The sequence below is a fragment of the Gracilinanus agilis genome, chromosome 4 (assembly GCF_016433145.1).
Source record: "Gracilinanus agilis isolate LMUSP501 chromosome 4, AgileGrace, whole genome shotgun sequence".
NCBI classification, from domain to species: Eukaryota; Metazoa; Chordata; class Mammalia; order Didelphimorphia; family Didelphidae; genus Gracilinanus; species Gracilinanus agilis.
In genome coordinates, this window is record NC_058133.1 from 280174784 (window position 1) to 280200240 (window position 25457).

Here is a 25457-nt window from a genome sequence, read left to right on the forward strand (position 1 = left end):
GGTTTGCCTCAGTTCCTCATCTGTAAAATGAGCTGGTGAAGGAAATGACATAAGTATTTTTTATATATAAGTATTATATAGATATATTATAAATTAGTATAAATTATAAATATTATAAATATATGTTTTAATATATAAGTATTATATAAGGAAACCACATAAGTATTTTTGCCAAGAAAACCCCAATGGGATCATGAAGATTCCACATGACTAAAAACAGATAGAACAAGCCTTTAAGATTCTTGCCCTCAGGCAGAAATAGAAACTTGGACTGGGAAGATAAAGGATAGCAGAGGTCTTTGATCAGCCACAAGCCTGTGACCCAGGTCACAGACGAGAACCAGAACTTCAGAAGCACCCAAACTGTCCTTTCAAGCCCTGCTCAAGACCCACATCCTTCATTAAGCTTTTCACAGTTTAGCCTGCCAACACAGATGACCTCACTCTCAGAACACCTGCTTTATCGCATCCCTAGTTCATCTCTGCCACTTTAGGACTTAACGGTTCCCTCGTACAAGCAAATAAGTCACAGGATGATAGAATCTCGGCTTCTCATTCAGGCATCTGTGTCACCCTACCCCAACCCATCCCTGAGCAGGAATCCTCTCTACAATGTTCCTGTTAAGTAAATAGTCTTCCAGATCCTGCTTTAAAGAGAGCTACTTCTTGAGGTGGTCAGTTCCACCACTGACTTCCTTAATTAGTAGGAAGTTTTCTTCGACACTGAATCTGTATGTGATGCCCTATCGCTTCTATCCACTGATCCTCCATGGGTCCAAAGAACAAGTGGAAGGCTTTTCCCATAGCAGAGAGTTTCAATATTTAAAGGCAGCTATTCATGGTCCCACAAAGTTTTCCTTCCTTAAGGCTAAATATCCTAAGTTGTTATTTGTCATGGTTCCCAGTTTCCTCACCAACCTGGCCACCTTCATTTAGATCAGTGATTCCCAAAGTGGGTGCTGCAGAGATCCAGGGAGGCAGTGATGGCCACAGGTACATTTATCTTTCCTATTAATTACTATTAAAATTAAAAAATTAATTTAAAGGGGGCTAAGTAATATTTTTTCTGGAAAGGGGGTGGTTGGCCAAAAAAGTTTGGGAACCACTGATTTAGATGCATTGCCTCCTGTGAAAACCTTCCTCAAATGTAGCATCCATTAATGATAATGATGCTCTATGTGTGGGTTGACTAGGGTAGAATACAGTATCACTAGAATAAACATCATCCTGGATGTTATGTATCATCTATTGATAAAACCTAGGATTGAGCTGAAAAAGCATAGCATAGCAGAATGACTGAAGTTGGGAAGACTTGATTTAAAGCCTTGTCTCTAATGTGTAGTAATTCGGTGACCATAATCAAGTTACTTCAGCTTCCAGTGCCATGGACAACTCTTAGGGATTATAAGTAACACGTTGAGTAATTATATTGATCTAACATGGCCCCATAGTGAAGAGAAGATAATATCTCCTTTACTTCTTGGCAGAGGTGGGCAACTATGGGTGAGAAATATTGCATATACAGTTAGACTTGGTGGATTTTTTAAAAAAACTGTTCTCCTCCCCTTCTCTTTGTTCTTAAAAAAATATTTGTTTGTTTGTTACATTAAATTTCCCATGTATCTTCCTCCTTTCCTCCCCTACCCTTTTGAAATCTTTGTTGTAAGGAATAGTTCCTTAGAGATATGTGGGGGTAGGGAGAGGGGTGTATTTGGAAGTGAACATGTTATAAAAATAGATGTTTATTTAGATACTTAAAGAGATATTTAATATTTATTATTTAAGTATTTAAAATATATTTGATATTTAAATATTTAAAATATAAAGTTTAGACTTGTAATTAGTCTGCTTCAATAGAAGGAATTTCAATATGGAAATTCTCCCACACCCAATGTGTCCAGATCCACCCCATGCCCCAGGATGCCTTTTGTTTCTTTTGGGGGGCAAGTATGTCCTACTATTGACTCATCCATTTTATCCACTTCTCTTTTTAATTCTTCCCAAGATAGGGTCCAGTACTGACCAGCTAAATGTTAGGTGCTTAATAAATAAGAGATGATTGATCTTTACCTGCACAAATGAGTCACTCCAATGTGTACAAACTGGGCATTCTGAAGGAACTTCCAAACTTGTGTATTTTCCATTTGAACCACAGCACTGTGGAATCCCTTGAGTTCCAGAAAGTTCTTAAATCCAGCCTCCATGGAGCTAGACAGTGAAGGAGAAAGAAAAGTTGGTTCCACCATGTCTGTACAAATTGTTCGAAAGGAGTACATATGCAAATAGGAAAGTACATAAAGTTCCTAGCTTAAAAAGACCCTGCCTGGTCAGTAATCCATGGATGTAAATTGCCACTTTTGCCTTGACTACTTGCCATGGGCAGTTCTTGAACTGATACTTCAGGAGATACCTGACAGTCTAATCCATTCCTTATTCCCTACTCTAGAATTTTGCTGGGAGATTACAGAGTTTCTTTCCATTTCCAGTTGGTGGGAGATACAAGAGTTCAGGGTGGATAGAATGCCAGCCCTGGAATCAGGAAGACTCATCTTCCTGAGTTCAAATCCAGCCCCAGACACTAATTAGCTGGGTGTAACCCTGGACAAGTCATTTAATCCTCTTTGCCTCAGTTTTCTCATCTATAAAATGAGCCTGGAGAAGGAAGTGGCAAACCATTCCATTATCTTGGCCAAGAAAACCCCAAATGGGGTCACAAAGAGTCTGGCATGACTGAAAAACAAATGAGCGACAACAACACAAGAAATAAAATCTTTTGGCTCTCTGTCTAATCCCATTCCTACAACAGTATGCAATAGTTGCATGTGACTCTGGGTGAGTCACTTACTTTCTCTACAAAGCAATAATTAAGAACTTTTGTACCCTGGTAAGCACCACAAACTGTGATAGAGGGAGTGGGGGGAGTAATGGAGAAGAAAGTCTTCAGTGAGAGACTGAGACCTCAGGCTGCTGCTGGGAAAGATGCCCACTCCTCATCCCCAGAGGAAGAGGTACATTTGGCAGTTTTCTAGTGAAACTGACCTTAGCACCTTGTTGCTATCAATATTGTCTCTTCACACTTGTCTGCAAGAAGCCTGACTACATAGAGGGGTATGGGGAGTAAAGAATGGAGTGATAACTCTTACGCTAAACAGATAGATACTTTTAGAGAAACAATTGAAAGAAGATTTTTAGTCGCCATTACTCCAACCTCCAAACTCTCAAAGTATCAAGTAAGAACAAGAAGGGGCCTCAGAAATCATCTAGTTTAATCATACTATCCAAGAATTTATTGTGCAAAATAAAAAAAAAATTGAGGCTCATGGATCCACAGACTTAAGAGCTAGAATAGACTTCAGAGAGTATCTTGTCTATCCTCCTTATTTTACTGAAGGAGAAAAGAGCCAGAATTGGGGTCAGAGTGTCAATTAGAACTTGGTTTCAGGGCCCTTTCTTAAACAGGATATTTGAACTCCATCAGGGGTTCAGGAACGTGGGACTTCCCAGAGTATTGGTCCTCAGATTCATGGATTAGGATAGTCAACCAGGAGGCAAAGTCCTTCCATCTTTCCAGGTACACTCTGGCTCCTAGCTCACGAAGATCTACTAGCTCACGAAGATCTACCAGAAAGACAGGGGAGCAAAGTATTATCAGCATCTTTCCTGTCAGCATCTTCTGATAACTATGGAGAACTTTTTTTCCATCTTCCAAGGCAGTAGCTTTCAAATTTTTTTTTTTTGCTTATAGCTTAGCATCCTTTGGTGTGGAAAAGCACTGAAGGTTAAAGCCAATGAAATGGTAGAATTGAAAAAGAATTAGAACTGCCATTAAAAAAAGGTTCTTTATGGATTTAATCTATCTGCCTTTAAATACATTAAATATCTTTCTCTTCCATTGTTGTCCCCCCCACTGAACAATTTTTAAAAATGAAAGTAAAATTTTCATAACAAATTTTCAGTACAGCAAAACAAATTTGGGGTCATTAGATAAATTTTGTGATTAATGCATTTATATGAGGAAAGTTGTATTTATTTTGTGAATACTATATTAGACACACTATGTATGGTGGGTAAGTAAAATTTATATTAGGCAAAGTTATATATAATTTTATTTTATTTGCACTAACATTACACCCACAATTTCCCAGCACATTTTTTTTTGTGAGAACTACTGCCTAACTCAGTCTAAGATCAGAGATTCTTAAACTTTTTTTTGTCACATGGACCCCTTTGGCAGGTGAAACTCATGAACTATTATATATACTATTATATATACTATTGTCTCCATTGAAAATGGAAGGATGTACTAAATACTGGTTAAAGATTTTTAGAGAAAATAAAGATGTGGGGCTTTTTTTCCCATTCAAGTCCGTGGATATCCTTTGAGGTCTATGGAACCAAGGTTAAGAACCCCTACGATATCATAGATTTAGAGCTAGAAGCCTTCAATTCCAACTCCTCCATTTTATAGAGGAAGAATCTGGGGACAGAGAAGTCAAATATTTCATCCAAGTTTATAAGGCCAGCAGCCTTAGAAAGCAGATTCTGAACTGGTGTCTTGATTCTATATCTGGCATGTTAGCTATTTTACACCATTTTGTTGTTGTTCAGTCATTTTTCAATCTGCCTGACTTTTTGTTAGCTATTTTACACCATTTTGTTGTTGTTCAGTCATTTTTCAATCTGTCTGACTTTTTGTGACCCCATTTTGGATTTTCTTGGAAAAACTACTGGAGTGGTTTGCCATTTCCTTCTCCAGCTCATTTAATAGGTAAGAAAACTGAGGCAAATAGAGTTAAGTGACTTACTCAGGATCATATAGCTAGGAAGTTCTGAGGCCAGATTTGAACTCAGGTCCTTCTAACTCCAGGCCTGGTGCTTTATAAACTGTGTCACATAGTTGCCCTCTAACCTGTGATCTTAAAATATATGGAAGGAGATTTGTTGTTCAATCATTTGTGATTCTATGTAACCCCATTTTGGGCTTTCTTGGCAAAACTACTGGAGTGGTTTGCCATTTCCTTCTCAAACTCATTTGATAGATGAGGAAACTGAGGCAAAGAAGGTTAAGTGACTTGCCAAGGGTTATATGTCTAATAAGTGTCTGAAGTCAGATTTGAACTCATAAAGATGAGTCTTCCTAACTCTAGGCCCAGCATTCTAGCACTACTCTATGTAGCTGCCCATTTTGAACTCTATTGCTTCTCAAATGATCAAGTATTGTCCTTCCATGAGACTGTTACCACAGCTACCATCACTTCCAGGACATCCTCTGGACATGGGTGACTATTTTCACTGATAGTCCTAGGGGCCCTTTCCCATTAATCCTTCTGTTTCCTCCTTACCTATATGAGGCTAGCTCACTGGGGCTCTGGATCTTGGATTCAGAAACTTGCATCTTACTTAACTGTGGAAGGGAGAGGAAATAGGTGGTGAAAAGTTTATCTTCTAATCCTTCCAGAATTTCCTTAAACTCCAGTGCAGCAGTGACCTCCCATAGGGCTTGTGTTTCCTGAAGGGAAATGAGAGAAAACAATTGGGTTCACTTTCAGCAAAGGTCACAAAGAGAGGAGGCTATTTGTCATCAGAAGCCCAAAGAGTAAGTTTGACTTGTAGACTTACCTTGGGAAATGGAGCAATTGGTTCCTGAGATTTAAGCCATAACTTAGTCTCTTTTTTCTGGCCCCTGTTACAGTGGAGGAGAACAGGTAACACCAAGATGGCAAGGCATGCATCATTGCCAAGTAGCCTCCAAAGTTCTCTGATATCCCTATAAGTAGAAAGAGAGAGGTCCAAATACTAAAGCCAAGTTTCCATTTGATAGAGAGACAAATATAAAGGGGGAAATAGCAGATCCCTTCTGTTAAAGTAATTAGAGTTATTTGGGTAAAACTCCATCAGTTACTTTCATTACTGATCTGAATAATTAAAAAATCAATAAGGATTTATTAGGTGACTATTATGAACTAGGCACTTTGCTTTTTTGTTTTTCTTTCCTTCCTTCCTTCCTTCCTTCCTTCCTTTATTTCTTTCCAAACAAATTTCTATCATTTTCTTTTTTAAAACCCTTACCTTCTCTCCAGGATTGATTAAAAAAAAAAAAAAAAAAAACAAGAGAAGAGTAGCAAGGGCTAAGGCCATTGGAGTTAAATGACTTGCCTGGGGTCAAACACTAGGAAGTGTCTGAGGTCAGATTTGAATCCAGATCCTCCTAATTCCAGGTCTGGTGTTCTATTCACTGTGCTACCTCGCTGCTTCAAGCATGTCATTAGACACAGAAAGAAACTCTGCTATCAAGGATCTCATTGTACATTTATAAATAGAGGCTGCTGTTCAATTATTCAGTTTTATTTTACTCTTGGTGACCCCTTTTGGGATTTTCTTGGCAGAAATACTGTAGTGGCTTGTCATTTCCTTCTCTAGCACATTTTATGGATGAGGAAACTGAGTCAAACAGTATTGAGTGACTTGCTTAGGGTTACACAGAAAATAAGTTTCTGAGGTTGGATTTGAACTCAGGAAGATGAGTCTTCTTGATTCTAGGCTGTATGATCTATCCACTTCTCCACCTAGCTGCCCAAATAAGTAGATGCAAAATGTATGAAATAAACATTAGGTCATGGGTAGGAGGGGAGGCACTAGCAGCTGGAAAGGATTCATGTAGGAGGTGGCCTTTGGACTGAGTTTTGAAGGAAAGAAGGAAACTGGGAATTCTAAGAGATAGAGGTGAGAGGGGAATGCATTTCAGCCACAGGCAGACTATTTGAACCACCAAGGTGAGAAATAGAGTGTCATATGTGAGAAACAGCATGGAGATCAGTTTGGTTGGGTTGAAAGGTATGAAGGGGAAGAGCATAAGAAAAGACTGGAATAAATAGGTGAGCCAGGCTGTGATGTGTTCTAAATGCCAAGTAGGGGATTCTGAATTTGATCCTAGGGGCTATAGGGAATCAACCACTGCTGCTTTTTTGAGTTGGAGAGTAAAATAATTAGACCAAATTGGGTAGAAGGTGTTATAGTGGTTAGTATGCCAGGCCTGGAGACAGGAAGATTCATTTTCCTCAGTTCAAATCTAACCTTAGACACTTATTAGTTGTATGTCTCAGTTTCTTCCTCTATAAAATGAGCTGGGGAAGGAAATAGCAAACCACTCTGGTATCTCTGCCAAGAAAACCCCAAATAGGATCACAAAGAACTGGGCACATCTAAAATGACTGACTAAAAAAGAGTCAGACCTACCCTTTGCGAAAATCACTTTGGCAGTTAAGGGGAAGATAGCTTGGAGAGGTGAAAGATGAGGCCAGGCCACTAATTTTCTAATGGGTAGAATCCTGCCTATTACAGTACTCTAAGTATGAGGTGATGAGGTCCTGAATTAAGAGAGCAGCCATGTAATTGTAGAGAAGGAGGTGATAGAAAAACATGTTGTAGATGTTGAATAGTACAGGTATGGCAACTAACTGGATATGTGAGGTGAAGGAGAGTGACAATTCAAGAATGAAAACCTTAATTCAGGTTGGTAACCTTAATGATCAGAAGGATAGTGGTATCCTTGACAGAGCCAGAGAAATTAGGAAGAGGGGAAAAGATAGTGAGTCCTATTTGGGGTGTATTGAGTTTGAGATGCTTCTAGGGCAGCGTTGGTGAAGTATTGGCCCGTGTGCCCAACTGGCACTTGGGGAGCTGCTCCATTCCCCATCTTCCCAGTGCCCAAGGAAATTTTTTGCATGTCCTGCCCCTTTGTCCAGCAGCCCAAAGCAAGCACTTCTTCCCTTCTCTCTCTCTAATAATGGTGGGACAGGGGGTGGGGTGTCTCACAGACAGCTTGAATTTGCCCTCAGGGCACTTGAACTCAAAGCTACTCTATGACTTCAGATTGGAAATATCTAATAGCCATTTGGGACTGGATCTTAAGAGAAAGACTAGTGATAGATATATTGATTTAGGGGTCATTTGTATAGAGATGATAATAATTCATGTGAGTTGTGATAGAAGCTTAGACTCTATTGCAGGAAGGCTAGGCTAGGCTCATTTTTCCTTAAAAGGTATTGAAATTATCCTTGAGAATTAACTGACTCAAGGGACTAAATGTTCTTGCCATTGATATAGCTTCCTGGTGACTTGGGTTAAAAAATAATTAAGGCACAAAGAGTCACTTGGCTCTAGCAGACCATAATAAGAAACAGAGAGGGATCTGATTGAATCAATGGTGTGTTTTTTAAATCAAATTAATTTTTTAAAATATTCTTTTAAAACAATTTTGAGTTCTAAATTCCCTCATTCTCTCCTTCTTTACTGTCCTCCCTGAGACAGTAAGCAGTCTGATATCGATTTTATATTTCCAATCATGTAAAACATTTTCCCACAAAGGTATATTCTTTTTTTATATCTGTGCATTCTGTATCTTCACCATCACTTTGTTTTTTTTTATTTTTAATTTTTAATATTTTCCCCTAGTTACATATTTCATGTTCTTACCCTCTCCTCCAAATCCCCCTATCCCTCCTTAGCTGATGCACAATTCTGCTGGATTTTACATGTATCATTGATCAAGACCTAATTCTATATTATTGATAGTTGGACTAGAGTTATCGTTTAGTGTCTACATCCCTAATAATATCCCCAACAGCTCATGTGTTCAAGCAGTTGTTTTTCTTCTGTGTTTCTCCTCCCACAGTTCTTCCTCTGAATGTTTTCTTTCTCATAAGTCTCTCAGCCTTGCTCTGGTTCCTTACATTGCTGCTAGTAGAGAAGTCCATTATGCTCAATCATACCACAGTGTATCAGTCTCTGTATACAATGTTCTCTTGGATCTGCTCCTTTCACTCTGCACCAATTCCTGGAGGTCGTTCCAGTTCACATGGAATTCCTCCAGTTCTTTATTCCTTTGATCGCAATAGTATTCCATCACCAACAGATACCACAATTTGTTCAGCCATTCCCCAATTGAAGGACATTCTCTCATGTTCCAATTTTTTGCCACCACAAGGAGCACAGCTATTAATATTTTTGAACAAGTCTTTCCCCTATTATCTCTTTGGGGTATAATCCAAGCAGTGCTATGGCTGGATCAAAAGGGAGATAGTCTTTTAAAGCCTTTGAGCATAGTTCCAAATTGCCATCCAGAATGGTTGGATCCGTTCACAACTCTACCAGCAATGCGTTAATGTCCCAATTTTGCCACATCCCCTCCAAAATTCATTATTGTCCCTTGTTGTCATTTTAGCCAATCTGCTAGGTGTGAGGTGATACCTCAGAGTTGTTTTGATTTGCATTTCTCTAATTATTAGAGATTTAGAACACTTTCTCATTTGCTTATCCATAGTTTTGATTTCTTTATCTGAGAATTGCCTATTCATGTCCCTTAACCATTTATCAATTGGGAGATGGCTTGATTTTTTTGTACAATTGATTTAGCTCCTTGTATATTTGAGTAATTAGACCTTTATCTGAGTTTTTTGTTATAAAGATTTTTTTCCCAATTTTTTGTTTTCCTTCTAATTTTGGTAGCATTGGTTTTATCTGTATAAAAACATTTTAGTTTAATGTAGTCAAAATTATTTATTTTACATTTTGTGATTTTTTCTAACTATTGCTTGGTTTTAAAATCTTTCCCTTCCCATAGGTCTGACAAATATACTAGTCTGTGCTCACCCAATTTACCTATAGTTTCCTTCTTTATATTCAAGTCATTCACCCATTCTGAGTTTATCTTGGTATAGAGTGTGAGATGTTGATTTAGGCCCAATCTCTCCCATATTATTTTCCAATTTTCGCAGCAGTTTTTGTCAAATAGTGGGTTTTTGTCCCAAAAGCTGGGTTCTTCGGGTTTATTGAAAACTGTCTTGCTGAGGTCGGTTATCCCTAGTCTATTCCACTGATCCTCCACAAAGGTATATTCTTGATGTCTTTGTTAGGACTAAGTAAGATGTTTCTTAACCATTAGATATTTGTTCTACATGTGGCAATTCATTCCAGTTTCTATCTTGAGCTGCTATATTGGCCTAAATCAAGTATGGTCTATTACAGCATCAGTTGAAGTTGCCAAGATAGAATGGGGGTAGAGAGAAAGAAGAGAGGGACATGGGAAAATAAGCCTTGGACTTGGACAATGAACAAGGATATGGATGATATAAAGCAAAGGAGATGAGAAGAAACCATCAGATAGGTAGGAGAAGAACCAAGAGAGAAGAGTGTTATGAAAACTCAGAGAGCAGGAATATACAGTAAGAGGTGGTCCACAGCATCGGTGCTGTAAAACCATTTCCATTCCCAGATGATGCAAGTTTACCCTTTATGACACATAAATTAGTACATCTAATAAAACCAGCATTCCTTTAACCTGAGTAGCTATGGGAAGAATGTTTTGGGGGGGAAGGGAAGTAGAGAGAGACTGAATGAAGGAAGACCTATTAGTAGGCTATTATAAGAGTGAAGGTAAGAAGAGCAAGTTTCTGTATCTGAAAAATAGACATCATAATATTTTTTTTTGTTTTTTTTTTTAACCCTTGTACTTCGGTGTATTGTCTCATAGGTGGAAGATTGGTAAGGATGGGCAATGGGGGTCAAGTGACTTGCCCAGGGTCACACAGCTGGGAAGTGGCTGAGGCCGGGTTTGAACCTAGGACATCATAATATTTGCTCAGCTAGGTGGCTCAGTGGAGAGTGTGCCAGGCTTGAAATCAGGAAGATTCATCTTCCTGAATTCAAATCTAGCCTCCAATATTTAATAGCTGTGTGACCTTGAGCAATTCAGTTAACCCTGTTTACCCCCATTTCTCATCTGTAAAAATGAAATGGAGAAGGAAATGGCCAATCATTTCAGTTTCTTTGCCAAGAAAATCTCAAGTAGGGTCATAAAGAGTTAGTTGCATATGATTGAAATGACTAAACAACAACAACAGAGATAACTGGAGAGAGGGAATCGCTGTCCTGGATCACTCATTTCATGTCAGCAAAGGAAAAAGGAAAAGAAATGTATCAACGGTGAAGATGGACAGGCACATATAGGTAAGTTTGTTCTTACTTGTCATATGGAAGTGGGTTTTTCAGGAGGCAGGGTACCACAGTTCTTGGAGCTAACTTAGTCAACTGTTGGACTGTAGCTGTAAGTTCTCTTCGTACTAATTCATCCTTTAAAGAATGCAACATTTCCACCAGAATAGTAAGGAGACCTGGGATCTATGAACAGAGCAGGGGAATACAGAGTGGTTTCACTTTAATTTAATATCAATCAATCAGTCTCTAAGTGTTAATTAAGCTCCTACTATATACCAATCATTGTGCTAGAATTTGGGGATGCAAAGACAAAAGTGGAACAATCTCTACCCTCAAGGAGCATACATTCCATCAGGAGAGAAAACAAGGACATAAATAACTCTACATGAATTATATGCAAAGTAAGTGGATTGGGGGGACTAGAAGATGAGAGAATCAGGAAAGGCTTCATACAGGTATTACTTGGCATAACAGGTGATCACATTGTCCACATTGCACCAACAGTGCAATTAAAAAACATTTTTTAAAACCCTTACTTTCCATCTCAGAATCTATACTGTAAGGGCTAGGGCAATGGGAGTTAAGTGACTTGCCCAGGGTCACACAGCTAGGAAGTGTCCAAGGCTAGATTTGAAGCCAGGATCTACTGTCTCTAGGCCTGGTTATCTGTTCCCAGTGCAATTAAAATTGAACAAGTATAAGTGAATACCTACTTCCTATATTGAATCCAAATTCACGCCATTACTAGTTTCTATTTGTTTTCCAATTGTTTGGAATGATTTAGAATTGGAATTCCAATGATTAACTGTTTTCTGGGGTCTTACTTGGGATTTTAGTGTCTGGAGTAAGGCAGTGCCATTTGAAATAAGGGGATGGATACTTCTCCATTCAGAAAGGAGACAGAAACTTCAGGATACTGGCATAAAACTACTGTTGAGAAGGTCTGGGGTTTGGTGGAACTGGTGGAGAATAGCAGAGAAGGAACTCATGCTGCTTGCCATCTGGTAGCTTCCTTCTTTAATTACTGTTAACTAGTGTTAAATACTTTGGTTTCTAAGACCCTGAAGGACTTCCAAGGGCTGTCAGCACCTCCAAAATTTAGTACCTTCTAGACAAACCTTTAGTCACATCCCTCTAGGTACAGCTCTGCCACTCCATATCATTTGCCACAGACACTTCCACAATTTTCCTCATTCATTGGGGAGGGCTGCAAATGTGGCAAACCTCATATGTTACCTTGAAACACACAGCATTACCTCATCTTTGACTCTGGCTCCAAAGGATTCTACCACCATCCTCAGTACAAACACAATCGACCTGGGGCAAGTGACTCTCTCTATTATTCCATCAGAGGTGGTATACAGAAAGGTCAATAGCTCCTGAAGTGGCAGATGATTAAAAATGAGCTGAAGAAAAAGACAAAAATAGAAAGAAATCCTAAAAAAAGTAATCATCCCTTAGAATCGAAATCAACTCTGGTTGAAATGGCAGCCACAGCTATGAGCCTAGTTTTAGAAGAATCCTGAGCCGTGCAATAGAACTGACCAAATAGACTTTCTCCTTTCATTCAATCATATATGAAAGGGACCTTAGACGTTCCCCCATTTCCCTCCTCTATTTTACTTTAAGAACCTAGGGTAGCTAGCTGTGATTTATGTAAAATGAGTTGGTAGGGAGGCGAGATTTGAATCTAAGTCCTATGAATCTAGAACCAGTGCTCTTTTAACTACACCCTAACCCATTAAATAACCCATAGCTGTCCATAAACATTTATATTTTTTAAAATTGCTGATAATAAAGATCTTTTGTAGGCTAAAGAACTATGATGTGGTCTTTTGGAGGCTCTCTTTATGCTTGTCTAATTAATAATTTTCCTGAAGATGAGGAAATGGCAGGATCATATATTTCATTGTTCAGATGTTTCATTAATGTCCAATTCCATGTGGAGTTTTCTTGGCAAAGATAATGGAGTGATTTTTCTTCTCCAGATCATTTTACTAATGAGGAAAGTGAGGCAAATAAGATTAAGCAGTTTGCCCAGAGTTACACAGCCAGTAAATGTCTGAGGCTGGATTTGAACTCAGTTCTTCCTGACTCAAGGCCCTGCACTCTCTACTGTACCACCTAGCTTCTCTGTAGGACCATACAAGACCAGCCTCGTTGCAGAAGATTAAGTAACTGTCCTTCGTTTATTCAACATTGCATAAATATTGCAGGGTATATAGAGAGGCATGCCATTGGCCTTCAGGGACAGCTTATGAATCCTTAACAGACTTTAGTGAGGTAGATAAGAAATATATTGTATATATAAAAAAAGCCTAGCTACACGAACATGGACACCACATCAAAATTCCTAAGGACTCAAGCCTTTCTCTAAGACCATAAAGACAAGACAAATGAAGATAAATGGGTTGCTGATTTGCATAAATAAAGGAAGTCTCCATACCAGGAGTTCCCCACATCAATGAAATCACAAATCTGAACCCTTCCTAAAAAATAAGAAAAGGAAAGCAAGTCACTACATCTTTCCCAAACCCTCTTATTCTAGAGTCTTCCTTCTTTATTTCTTATTTAAAAGTATATAGCTTGCTTATACATATTTATTTGTTTGTTATCACCTCCATTAATTTATGAGTTTAAGAATAAGGACTGTCTTTTGCCTCTTTTTGTATCCCCAGTGTACACTCAGTGCCTGGTACATAGTATGTGCTTAGTAAATACTGTCTTTATTGACTCATGGACTAATACCTGGCCCCAGAAAGGGATAAAGTGGTATTTATTTGTATATCGAAGTTTATTGAATTGCATATTGTTTACTGAAGTAGGCTTTCTGATTACATTATCATATCTAAGAAACTTGTTTTCTACTCATCTGAAGGTAAAGGAGTAAAGAGGGTGGCTTGAGAAATTTTGGGGGAAATATGGACCAATGGCCGGTGTGAAAAACATAAAGGGCTGCTCTTTTCCTGACCATTCTACTCCCTGGTGAGAGAAAATTGTTGATAAATATCAGGGGGTATCAAATTCACATGGTATGACAAAGTCACCCGTGGATCTTGAAGCATGCAGAGCAGGCTACAGGGAGGATGGAAAAACCCACTCAGATCCCCGTGTGACTCTTCTCTTACTAACACTCCTTATTATTGGAATTATTGTCATCAATATCCCTACATAGCCCCAGGGAAATACAAGGCTGTTACTACAGCCTTTACAGGCCCCCTAAAAACTCCTAGGAAGCCCCACCTTTAGATGTATGATACAGAAATTCCCCTAAAATCACTTCATGATAAGCCAGCAAATAGTGAGTTAATGTTTAAGATTTTAATTCTCCAACAAAGCTGCACTTAGATTTCATAATTCCCACACACAGATGTCTGCAGAATTGCTTTCAAGCTTTCCTGATCCTAGATGTGGAATGTTAATACAGGGAGGACGAGGGATGAAAAATTAGAGCAAGTTACCTCCCCACAATACTGGGCTGTTCTCGTTAACCCCATTGCTCAAAGAACATCAAAATATACCTTTGAAAAATATTGAAAAATGAAAGACTGTTATTGGAACAATATTTGGACCAGCTTAGGACTATGATATTTCTTGAAATCTGATTTATCGTATAATTGTGTAATCAAATAGCATAACAAATCACCATTGATTAATTATACAACTGAATAGAGTAAAGAATAATCATGTTTGACTTGATTGTTTAAAATGTAATTAACTGTTATGTTTAGCTGCAAAGCGTGTTCTGTGACTTGTGGATGGGTGGATAATGTAATTTCTAGCTGAGTTACTCCATGATGAATAATTCTTGCCAAGCTTTGCATCCTTGCCTAATCAAAGAAAAGCAAAGAAAATAGAATGATTATGAAATGTCAATCAAATGATTTTGTAATTCAGTAAAAGTTAATGTGTGACCTGATCCATTATCTACAAGAAAAAAATGTATTTTGAATATGAAAATACATGCCAACCTGTATGTAATCTTAAGAAAAAGGTATAAAAAATAAACACACCACAGGCAGACAGAACAGTCTACCTGAGAAGCCTTGCTGAATCTCTGACTGTTCTCATTCGTCTTAATTCACCTAGTGCCATTCTACCTCCTAGATACCTGGACCATGAAAGCAGGCCTCCCACAGGTAACATTTTTCCGTCAATAATTATGGCTTCAAACAAATATTCAATCCCTCCATCAAAAGCCAAAGAAGTCACATAGGAGTCTCTAACCAGGACTGACTATGCCAGCAGACTATATTCCATTCCTGAATCACTTGGACAGTGCTCCAAATAATCCTGAGCCTGACCCGCTAGCATTAGTCATCTCCCTCCCAAAGAAAGCTTTAAATGACATAGAAATGTGTCTGTACCTTTGTGGGATGAGTTGTGAGTGACTGACTCCAATTAGATTCACCTGAATGAATCTGAGCTTTACCCTCATGGCCTAGGTAAACCTCTGAACTCCAGGTTTCCAGTCTTAAAATAGGATTCTGGAATTGAAACTGGAAAGGACTCTAGAGACCCTCTAGTGAATTCAATTCTTTCATTTGAATGGGACAGGAGGGGCAAAGTGACTTGTCATGAGTCACACAGTAGCAACACCTGGATTTTAGCTGAGAGCTTCTGACTCCAAATTTATAGTTTTCCCCTTAATACTAGGCTACCACAAAGAATTGATGTGACATTGTGTCTGAAGGAGCTGTTGTGACCAAAGAATTTTGGAAACTCTAAAGTTCTCCATCTTTTCTGAAACCCCTCTGTCTGTTTCTCTTTTTCTGTTTCTCTTTCCATGTAGTTATATATGTAAATGTAGATATTTTGCACCTGTACAAATAAACATATACACATACGTGTTATTTTGTTGTTTCAGTTGTGTCTGACTATGACCCCATTTAGAATTTTTTTGGCAAGAATACTGGAGTGGTTTGTCATTTCTTTCTCCAGCTCATTTGACAAGTAAGGAAACTGAGACAAACAAGGTGAAGTGACTTGCCCAGGCTAACATAGCAAGTGTCTGAAGCCACATTTGAACTAAGGAAGATAAGTCTCTCTTTCTATCCATTATCCATCTACCCGTCCATCCATGTATCTATGTATGCATGCATACATACATGTATGTATCTATGCATCATCTGTCTATCTATCTATCTATCTATCTATCTATCTATCTATCTATCTATCCATCTATCTGTCCTTCTGTCCATCTATCTTTCTATCTTTCTATTTGTGTAGCCATCTATCTGTTGGTCTATCTATCTATCTATCTATCTATCTATCTATCTATCTATCTAATTTACTTACCTATTTACCTACCTATCTGTCTGTCCATCTGTCAGTATGTCTGTCTATGTATCTATATGAAGGAATAAATTTATTGAAATGCATCATGGCAGAGTCTACAAAAGAACCAGCATCTGAGTCAGGGAGCAGGATATAATGGCAAAGATGCCTGTGTTTGTACTTAGAGAAGCTGGACCGAAATTCCAGCTCTCCCTCTTACTACCTGTGTGATCTTGGGAATCATGTTGTCTCTATGGGTTTTAGCTTTTTCATATGTAAAATTAAGGGGGATGGGAATGGAGAGACTAGACAACTTCTAAGGCTTCTTTCACTTCTTTGTCTATGACTCTGAGACTTGGGTTCAAGTTCCTCCTCTGGCACACTGGCTTTGTGACTCTGGGCAAATCAGTAAACTCTCATGCCCCAAGCAACTCCCTAACACCATAAGGTGCAGAATAATTATTTGTCTACATCAGGGCCATTGAAGCATTTCGAGTAAGGAAGATGGCAGGATCAAATATTTGCTGTAGAACAAGGCAAAAGAGAGCTAGAAAAATGAGGCATTCCTCTCTTTTTGAATTCCCTGCCTTAGCTTAGCCACAGTTCTATATTGGGAAGGGAAAGGAATAAGCATATACATGGGACATACTATGTGCCAGGCATGTGCTAAGTGCTTTTACAAAATAAATATTACCTAATTTGATCTTCACAATAACCCTTGGAGGTAGGTGCTATTAAAACTTCCCATTTTACAAATTGAGGCAGACAGAGGTTAACTTCTCATAAGTTCCCTAAATGAATGACATCACAAGAATGAACTAAAAAAGAAAGTACTCTATGATTACTAGGTGGATATGAGCAATTATTATTACCATAGTTGTATTGCAACTTATTTAGAAGACTATTGATTTATATTTCGAACCCTACCCCACCCTGCTCCCTCCCTCAAGCTAGCTTCAAATTGAATTATTTTCTTCATGAATTCTTTGGTCCTTACCCTAGCGATGTCGATGGGGATGATGTTAGAAGCCTCAACTTCTTGGGCGTCGGTCTTCAGGTTGTAGCCTTCAATTTCTGAGGGTCCTGAATAAGAAGCAGGATCGAATAAGGAGAGGATCCCATCTACGTTACTCTGTCCGCTCCTTTCACACACAGTGCCAAAGTCAGAAGGCCTAGGACTGGACTAGTCTCTATGAGATAAGGATAATAATCCAGGGACTGGTATGTTGTTGCTGAGCCATTTCAATCATATCTGACTTTTTGTGACCCCATTTGGGGTTTTCTTGGCAGAAATACTGGAGTGGTTGGTCATTTCCTTTTCTAGCTTATTTTACAGATAAAGAAACTGAGGCAAACAGGCTGAAGTGACTTGCCTAGGGTCACACAGCTCCTAAGGGTTTGAGGCCAGATTTGAACTCAAGAAGATGTAAGGTTCTAGTAATAAGGCCTTTATACCCCAAAGTCTTATTATTAGCACCTTAAAAGTACACTAAGACTTTTGGACCTATGTGTGCATAATTCACTTACACACATACATACATACATACACATATACTAGTCCCTAAGGCAGTGAATGGAGCAGTAGATAGAGTGCCTGAAATCAGGAAAACTCATTCTGAGTACAAGTCTGACTTTAGATGCTTATATGACTCTGGGAAAGTCACTTAATCCTGTTTGCCTCAGTTTCTTTATCTGTAAAATGTATATATATACATGCATGCACATACATACACAGTACACATATATTTGTACATACAACAATATACAAACAACATGTGTGATACATGCATGTTGATATGAATATAGACGTGTGTATAAACACATATTTGCTCTGGACCTATGATTTCATCGATATGGGGAACTCCAGAGGAAAGTCCCTTTTCCAATATATATCTTTATCATGATAGGACTCATGTTTAATTGTTTTTAATTAATTTTGTTCAATATTTCTCAATTACATTTTAATCTAGTTCTGGTGCCCTCAGGAGAATTGTGGGTTGAGTGTTGGCACTTCCCTTGTAGACAGTGGGGAGCCCAAGAAGGATTCTAGGCCAGGAAGATGACATGAACAAATATTTGAAGTTGGACAAGGCAAAAGAGAAATCAGGAAATGAGGCATTCTTCTCAAATTCCTTCTCTTAGTTTAGCCATAGTTTTATAGTGGAAAGGAAAGAGAATAAGCATTTATATAGGGCCTACTATGTGCCAGGTACTGGGCTAAGTGCTTTTTTACAAATAAATATTATCTGATTTGATCTTTACAACTACTCCAGGAGGTAGGTGTTTTTAAAACTTACCATTTTACAAATGGGAATAATGAGGTAAACAGAGGTTAAGTGACTTGCCTAAGGGTCATAAAGTTAGGAAGTATCTGAGGCTAAATTTGAATTCACATCTTAATTCCAGCCCCAGCACTCTATCCATTGCCTTAAGTTATATCTATGGCTTTGAGAACCTAACTAAGAAAGGTTTTCAGTTCACAGAGAAGAGTAACATATTAGGTCAGAGCATCAGAACAAGAGTCAGGGGACCTTTACTAATAATATAGGTTCTGCCACTAAAAAGCTGTGTGACCTTGAAAAAAAACCACTTAAATTTAACTCTGACAAATTCAGTAGTCAAACATAATTCCAGAAGACTGATGAACAGTATCTCTCACCTTTCAAGAAACAGATTTGTGGACTAGAGGTAGAGAATGAAGCCCGCATCTTCAAAGAACTAATGTACAAATTTCTTTTGCTTCTCTGTGCTTATTTATTCAAAAGAGGGCTTTTACTGAGTCAGGAGAGTTGTAGGGAGTGGATTAGGTAGTGAAGATTTAAAAAAAAAGAAGAAAAAAAGAGTACCAATAAAATAGTAAAAATTATGCAGAAGAGGGACAAATTAAATGGCTCAGTGAATATAAAGCTAGGCCTGGAGATGGGAGGTCTTGGGTTCAAGTTTGACTTCAGATGCTTCTTCGCTGTGTGACCCTAGGCAAATCATTAAACCTCAATTGCCTAGCCCTTTTGCCTTGATACTTGGTACCTATTCGAAGACATAAGGTAAAGGTTTAAAAAAAAAATGATACCGAAGAAAGCATATAGTCAATCCCTGTCCTCATGAAGCTTATATTCTAATGGTGGAGACAACATTCACCCGTTATGTTCAGTTCATCATCAGAGAAGTCAAGATCATGAGAGTTTCCTCTTTTTTCTCTCCTCCTCTTCTTCTCTTTGTTTCTCTATTACTTCATTTCTAAGTTTCCAAGTAACTTAAGCCTCTCCAGTAGAAATACAGGGAATCTTCTGGCAACAAGATGATTCTCTCTCTCTCTCTCTGTCTCTCTGTCTCTCTGTCTCTCTGTCTCTCTGTCTCTCTGTCTCTCTCTCTCTCTCTCTGTCTCTCTCTCTCTCTCTCTCTCTCTCTCTCTCTCTCTGTCTCTCTCCCCCTTTCTCCCTCTCCCTCTATCTCTGTCTCTCTGTCTTCCTCTCTCTTTCCCTCTCCCTGTCTCTGTCTCTCTGTCTCTCTTTCCCTCTGTCTTTCCTTCTGTCTCTGTCTCTGTCTCTCTGTCTCTTTCTCTCTTCCTTTCTTTCTCTCTCTTCTTCCCTCTCTCTTCCTTTCCTTCTCCCTCCTCTCCCCTCACCTTCATTCCCTCCCTTTTGTGTGTGTGTGTGTGTGTGTGTGTATAAGGTATGGTATGGTATAGTGGTCTGACAGTAGCCTGGCAATGGTCATCTACAGTCAGACAGCCCAGTCTGTGTTTTTTAAAATCCCCCACTAGCATGAGAATTCACCATACTCCCTCTGCCTTCAGTTTGGGACACTTCCTCAAAGCACCTTGCTTTTGTTCCCCTGGGGAATGTAGGTCTGGGTAGAAACCAGAGAAATGCAAATATTAGATAATTCTTCACAGCCCTGGCAAAACATGGAAGGCAGTTTTCCTGCCTGGCTGCACTTATTCTCAGGAGCTGTGGGAGCCAGAGGATTCATTAACCCATGATACTGGCTTGTGCCATCTGCAGCCCCATGAATCGGGACCTACCCAGCAGGAGCTGTAAGTTAGCTTTCCCAGCTGCTCTCTTTCCTCCAGACCCTGTCGCTCTTGGTATGGACCTCCCATCTCTTCTCTGCTAAGCCCAGGTAGGATCCTATATGCTTGGTCCTATATGTAATAAATACATATTGACTTCTTCTCTTTTCTCCCTTCCTCCTTCCTTCTGCCTCTAACGAATCTCTCGTAGCAGAGCTTCATAGCCCAAAGGCAACATCTAAAATGTGGAGAATCATGCCTGGCTCCATGCTTGGGAAATATAAGGATTCACTGGAAAGAATGATGACTCTGGAATCAAAAGACCTCAGTTCAATTCCTCTCTTTCATTTAATTCCTATGTGACCCTGGGTAGGCCATAACTTCCTTGAAGCTCTGTTTCTTCAACTATAAAATGAAGGATTGGCACCTGGTGGCTTCCAGGACATTTTAAAAAATTCTAATTCCACAATCCTATCATGCTGCAAAGTATAATATTTGATTATAATATTTGATTAATCAAGGCTCTGAAAAATGTAATAGCACCAGCCTTAGAGATAAGGGTAAGTAGTGGATTTGTGATTTCACTTGTATGGGGAACTCCCAGGTAATGAAACTTCCTCTACCAATGTAGGTTGGGACCACTTTACAACTTATGTTCTTAGAAAGTTTCTTAGAGTAATGCGAAGGTAAATGATGTGTCTAGAGTCACACAGCCAGTACATGTCGGAGTCAAGATTTGAACTGAAGTCTTCCTGCTCTCTCTGTCTACTACTCCATGGTCTTTCTAGAACCAGATAAAAATGGAGGGATATAATAATAGCTACAACATTTAAATAGTGCTTTAAGGTTTGTAAAGTGTATTAAAATATTATTTTATTTTCACAACAATTCTTGTGAGGTAGATGCCTCAGTTTTTCTGATGAGAAAACTAAAGCTGACAGAGATTAAGTGACTTGACCAAGGTCACATAAGTAGTAAATGTCTTAGGATAGATATTTGGGTCTTCTTAACTCAATGTTCAGCTCTCTAGTCCCTCCCCTCTCCTTTTCCTTCCCTCTTCTCTCTCCTCCCCTTGCTCCTTTTCTCTTTCCCTCCTCTCACCTCCTCTCTCCTTTTCCCTCTGTTCCCCTTGCACCTTCCCCTCTTGCCTATCCTCTTTCCTTCTCCCTTCTCTCCTTCCCTTTCTCTTCTCTTTCCTTTATTATGTCCCTCCTAGTATTAGATAGTGGGAATTGAATTTTGATTTTAGTATTTCTCATGAACTCTTACCTGAAAATATATTATTCTGATTTCCTTGAAGTACAGAGGCTAGAGTTTTAGAAGCCCAGTTCCTGATGGATGGCAGTTGGTCAAAGCATCGGGGAACCAGGGCCCCAGCAAAGAAGCCCAGACATGGGAGAAGTCGGACTTCCTAAATCATGAAAGGAAGTTAGAAGTCATCAGTGAGGTGTCAGGACATGAAGGGATGACCAAGTTAAAGCAAGTGGAAATTTTTCCTACATCCCAAGCATTTCCCCAACCTTGGTCTAACCAAATTTCAGAATTGATCCCACTGTTAGTAATAATCAAGATAGTCTGATAGAAGCAATTTAGGAAATGGAAAAAAAAAGCTTTCATTACTTTCTCAAAAATTATGGGAAACAGGGGGCAGCTGGGTAGCTCAGTGGATTGAGAGCCAGGCCTAGAGATGGGAGGTCCTAGGTTCAAATCTGGCCTCGGACACTTCCCAGCTGTGTGACCCTGGGCAAGTCACTTGAACCCCATTGTCTACCCTTACCACTCTTCTGCCTTGGAGCCAATACACAGTATTGACTCTAAGACGGAGGTAAGGGTTTAAAAAAATTATGGGAAACAAATTTTAAATGGAAGCAAATAGCATTGCAAGAAAGCTTTCATTTGTATTCACCACTTCTCATGTGGACTATTGCAATAGCTTGCTGGTGAATCTCCCCAACTTGAGTATCTTCCCTTTCTAGTCTATTCTTCACTCAGCTGTCAAGGTGATTTCAAAGTTCAAGTCTAACTATGCCACCCCCCCAAACCCTACTTCATATTCCAGTGGCTCTTCACCACCTCTAATATAAAATCCTTGGTTTAGTATTCAAAGTCCTTAATAATCTGCCTCTTCCTACCTTTCCAGTCTTCTTTAAACCTTTCACCATTCCCACCCTCTCCCCAACCAAGACACATATACTCTTTGATCCAGTGATATTGACCTCCTTGGTGTTCTTAAAACAAGACTTCCATCTTCTGCCTCCAGGTATTTTTATTGGTTGTTCCCCATGCCTGAAATACTATCCTTCCTGGATTCCTTGATTTCCTTTAAGTTACAGATAAAATTGCCTCTGTCTACATCCTCAGGACTTAGCACAATGCCTAGCACATAGTAGATGCTTAATAAATGTTTATTGATTGGCTGTCGAGGTCTGTAGGATGTTCATCTAACGCAGTGGTTCCTAAATTTTTTTTTGGCCTACTGCCCCCTTTCCAGAAAAAATATTATTTAGTGCCCCTGGAAATTAATTCTTAAAAAATTTTAATAGCAATTAATAGGAGAGATAAATGCACCTGTGGCCATCACCGCCCTCCTGGATTGCTGCAGCACCCACCAGGGGGGAGTAGCACCCAGTGGCTGTCATCAGGAAAATAGCAAAAAAGATATGGACTGTTCCTATGACAAAGAATAATGAATGGACAGCCCAAGTGGTCATTCTTTTCCTTATAATTTCAGGAAAAATCAAAGACTGCTCAGATATTGGTTTGACCCTTCCTGAGTAACTTCTTGGAGAATATAGAATAGCTGAACAGGATAGACAGCCCTCAGTTGGTTGAGATCTATGTTGCTGGAGAGAAAAATCCCAAGAAAGGGAAATTATATAGAAGGGGAGTTTGGGACAGAAGGATGAGCTCTATTTTGGACATGTTTAATTTGAGATTCCTATGGGATATCCAGTGGTAAATGTCCAATGGGCAGTTGGTTATCTGAGAGAAATTAGGAGAGCTCCTTTAGGTGGATATGTAATTCTGGAGATTATTTTCCTAAAGGTAATATATGAAACCATGACTACTGATAAGATAACCAGAAGAGAGTGTGTACAAAAAAATTAGAGACACCAAGGCTGGCTCTATCTATCAGGCCACACTGCTTTTTTTTACCTTAGGAAAAGGTTTCTGTAGTTCATGGATAATTTAAAAAATAACAATATCATTTAGCTTCAATAGAGAATAATGAAAAATGTTAATATTTCACAATAAGTTGTTTATTCCCTTTCCCCCCACTTTTAGCTTCTTTGCTTAAGGCATATTTATTTCAAATTTGTTAGGCTTTCTTGGAAGTTTAATCAAGAGACAATGTAATAGAATGTCCACTATGAGAAATATGTTCATGAGAAATATGATAAAAAGTAGTTCCTAGATTTTTAATATCTTTCCTTTAATAAGTACAATAAAAGAAAAATATTTGCAAAAAAATGTCTACCAGAACTAGGCTTTGGAGCAGACAAAGTAGACAATGGCCTAAGGCAGTGTTGGTGAAGTATTGGCAGGCATGCTGACCCCTGCACTGGGGAGCTGCTCTATTCCCCCTCCTCTCAGTGCCCAAGGACAATTTTTGTATGCCTCTCCCTTCTGTCCAGCTGCCCATGGCAAGCACTTCCTCCCTCCTCTCTCTCTCCAGTAATGGTGGGGGGACCTCACAGACAGCTTGAAGCTTCCTTCTGGGCATGTGGACTTGAAAACCTTTGCCAACACTGGCCTAAGAAAAAACATGAGGGAAGGGTGTAATAAAGGGCATTTTGGGTACAATCTGGAGTGCTCTATTTCTCTGTGGGGCTGGGGGACATGATGTGTAGTCTGGGCTATGACCTCTTCCATTGTTTTCCATGTTTGACATATGGAAAAGAAGGGCTCCCTTGATTACTTCCATATGCTCTCAATGCCAATAATTTATTTTTCCTGTTGATATGGGTTAGCATGTTTTGTGACCATACGGCAGAATGAGCTTTGGGTTTGGTGTCAGAGGAATTTGGTTTGAATCCTGGTTCTGCCCCTTATTACTTTTGTGACTTTGGCTATGTTACTTCAAACCTCTGGCCTCACTTTCTTCATCTGTAAAATGAAGGCATTAGATCCAGATGCCCTTCCAGATTTAAATCTAAGGTCCCCTGATTAAGATATGTATTAGGCTTGAAGGCATAAAGAATTTTGTAGAAAGTAACAAAGAACAACAGGATCACAGCTCCTTAGACATCATATAATGGAATGTCTTCATTTTACAGATGAAATAGAGACAAGAGATTATGATCTGCCCAAAGTTGCACAGGTATTAATTAAGCACAAAGCCAGGACAAAAAGTCAGGTCATCTGATTTCCGATCCTTTCCATTACATAATCCATAATTCCATTCATGATTTTCCAAACCTGCCTGGCCAAGAGTACACCAGAATCTTTTCTGGATCTCTATTCTCTCCTGACATAATGGCATTTTTATGAGTCCAAGATGTTCCTGCACAATCGACCTGAGCAGCACAGTTCTTGTCCTTCTGATGTGGACAAAGAAATATTAGTCTCTGAATGGTAGAACTGGTTTTTCCATGTAGGTGCCCTTGTACAATGAGTCTGTTCCAGTCTTGATTCCCACAACACAGCTTGAAACTAGGTTGGTTCTCATACCTTGTCTCTTCCCCTTGATAAACCTGAATCTCACCTCAGACGTGTAATAGAAAGTGAAGAGCAGCTGACTTAATCTCATGGCTCCCATGCGCAGCACCGACTTCTCTGATCCCAACCACTTGGAAAGGTGCTGTGAGTGAGAGGATAGATTAGGTGATAGATCACGCAACAGACATCTATTAAAAGGGGCTACTTATGTGCCAGCCATCGTTTTAAGCACTGGGGATACAAAGACAAAAAAAAAAAAAAAAAAAAAAAGAAAAGAAACTCACTTGGACTGCCCATCCATAATGCTTTTCCATAAGAGCAGTAAATCTCTCTCTCTCTCTCTCTCTCTCTCTCTCTCTCTCTCTCTCTCTCTCTCTCTCTCTCTCTTTCTCTCTCTCTTTTTTTTTTGCCATTTCCCTGATTTCTTGTCCTCCTTTCAAGAAGTATGAATGAATTTCCTGGTCTCAGGAAATTATCTCTCTCTCTCTCTCTCTCTCTCTCTCTCTCTCTCTCT

General features: G+C 39.1%; 1 protein-coding gene across 1 annotated transcript in view; it reads right to left on the reverse strand.

The window, feature by feature from the left end:
• The window catches only part of LOC123247207 (maestro heat-like repeat-containing protein family member 1), a 109799-nt gene that overhangs the window by 16051 nt on the left and 68291 nt on the right, over positions 1-25457 (reverse strand). The window contains exons 19-26 of the mRNA XM_044676012.1: positions 24990-25085; positions 21554-21695; positions 17270-17355; positions 12252-12401; positions 11024-11178; positions 5620-5767; positions 5343-5509; positions 2071-2208 (exon numbers count right to left, since the gene is read on the reverse strand). Coding sequence (XP_044531947.1) covers positions 2071-2208; positions 5343-5509; positions 5620-5767; positions 11024-11178; positions 12252-12401; positions 17270-17355; positions 21554-21695; positions 24990-25085 — 1082 coding nt within the window. The remainder of the gene's footprint in view (positions 1-2070; positions 2209-5342; positions 5510-5619; positions 5768-11023; positions 11179-12251; positions 12402-17269; positions 17356-21553; positions 21696-24989; positions 25086-25457) is intronic.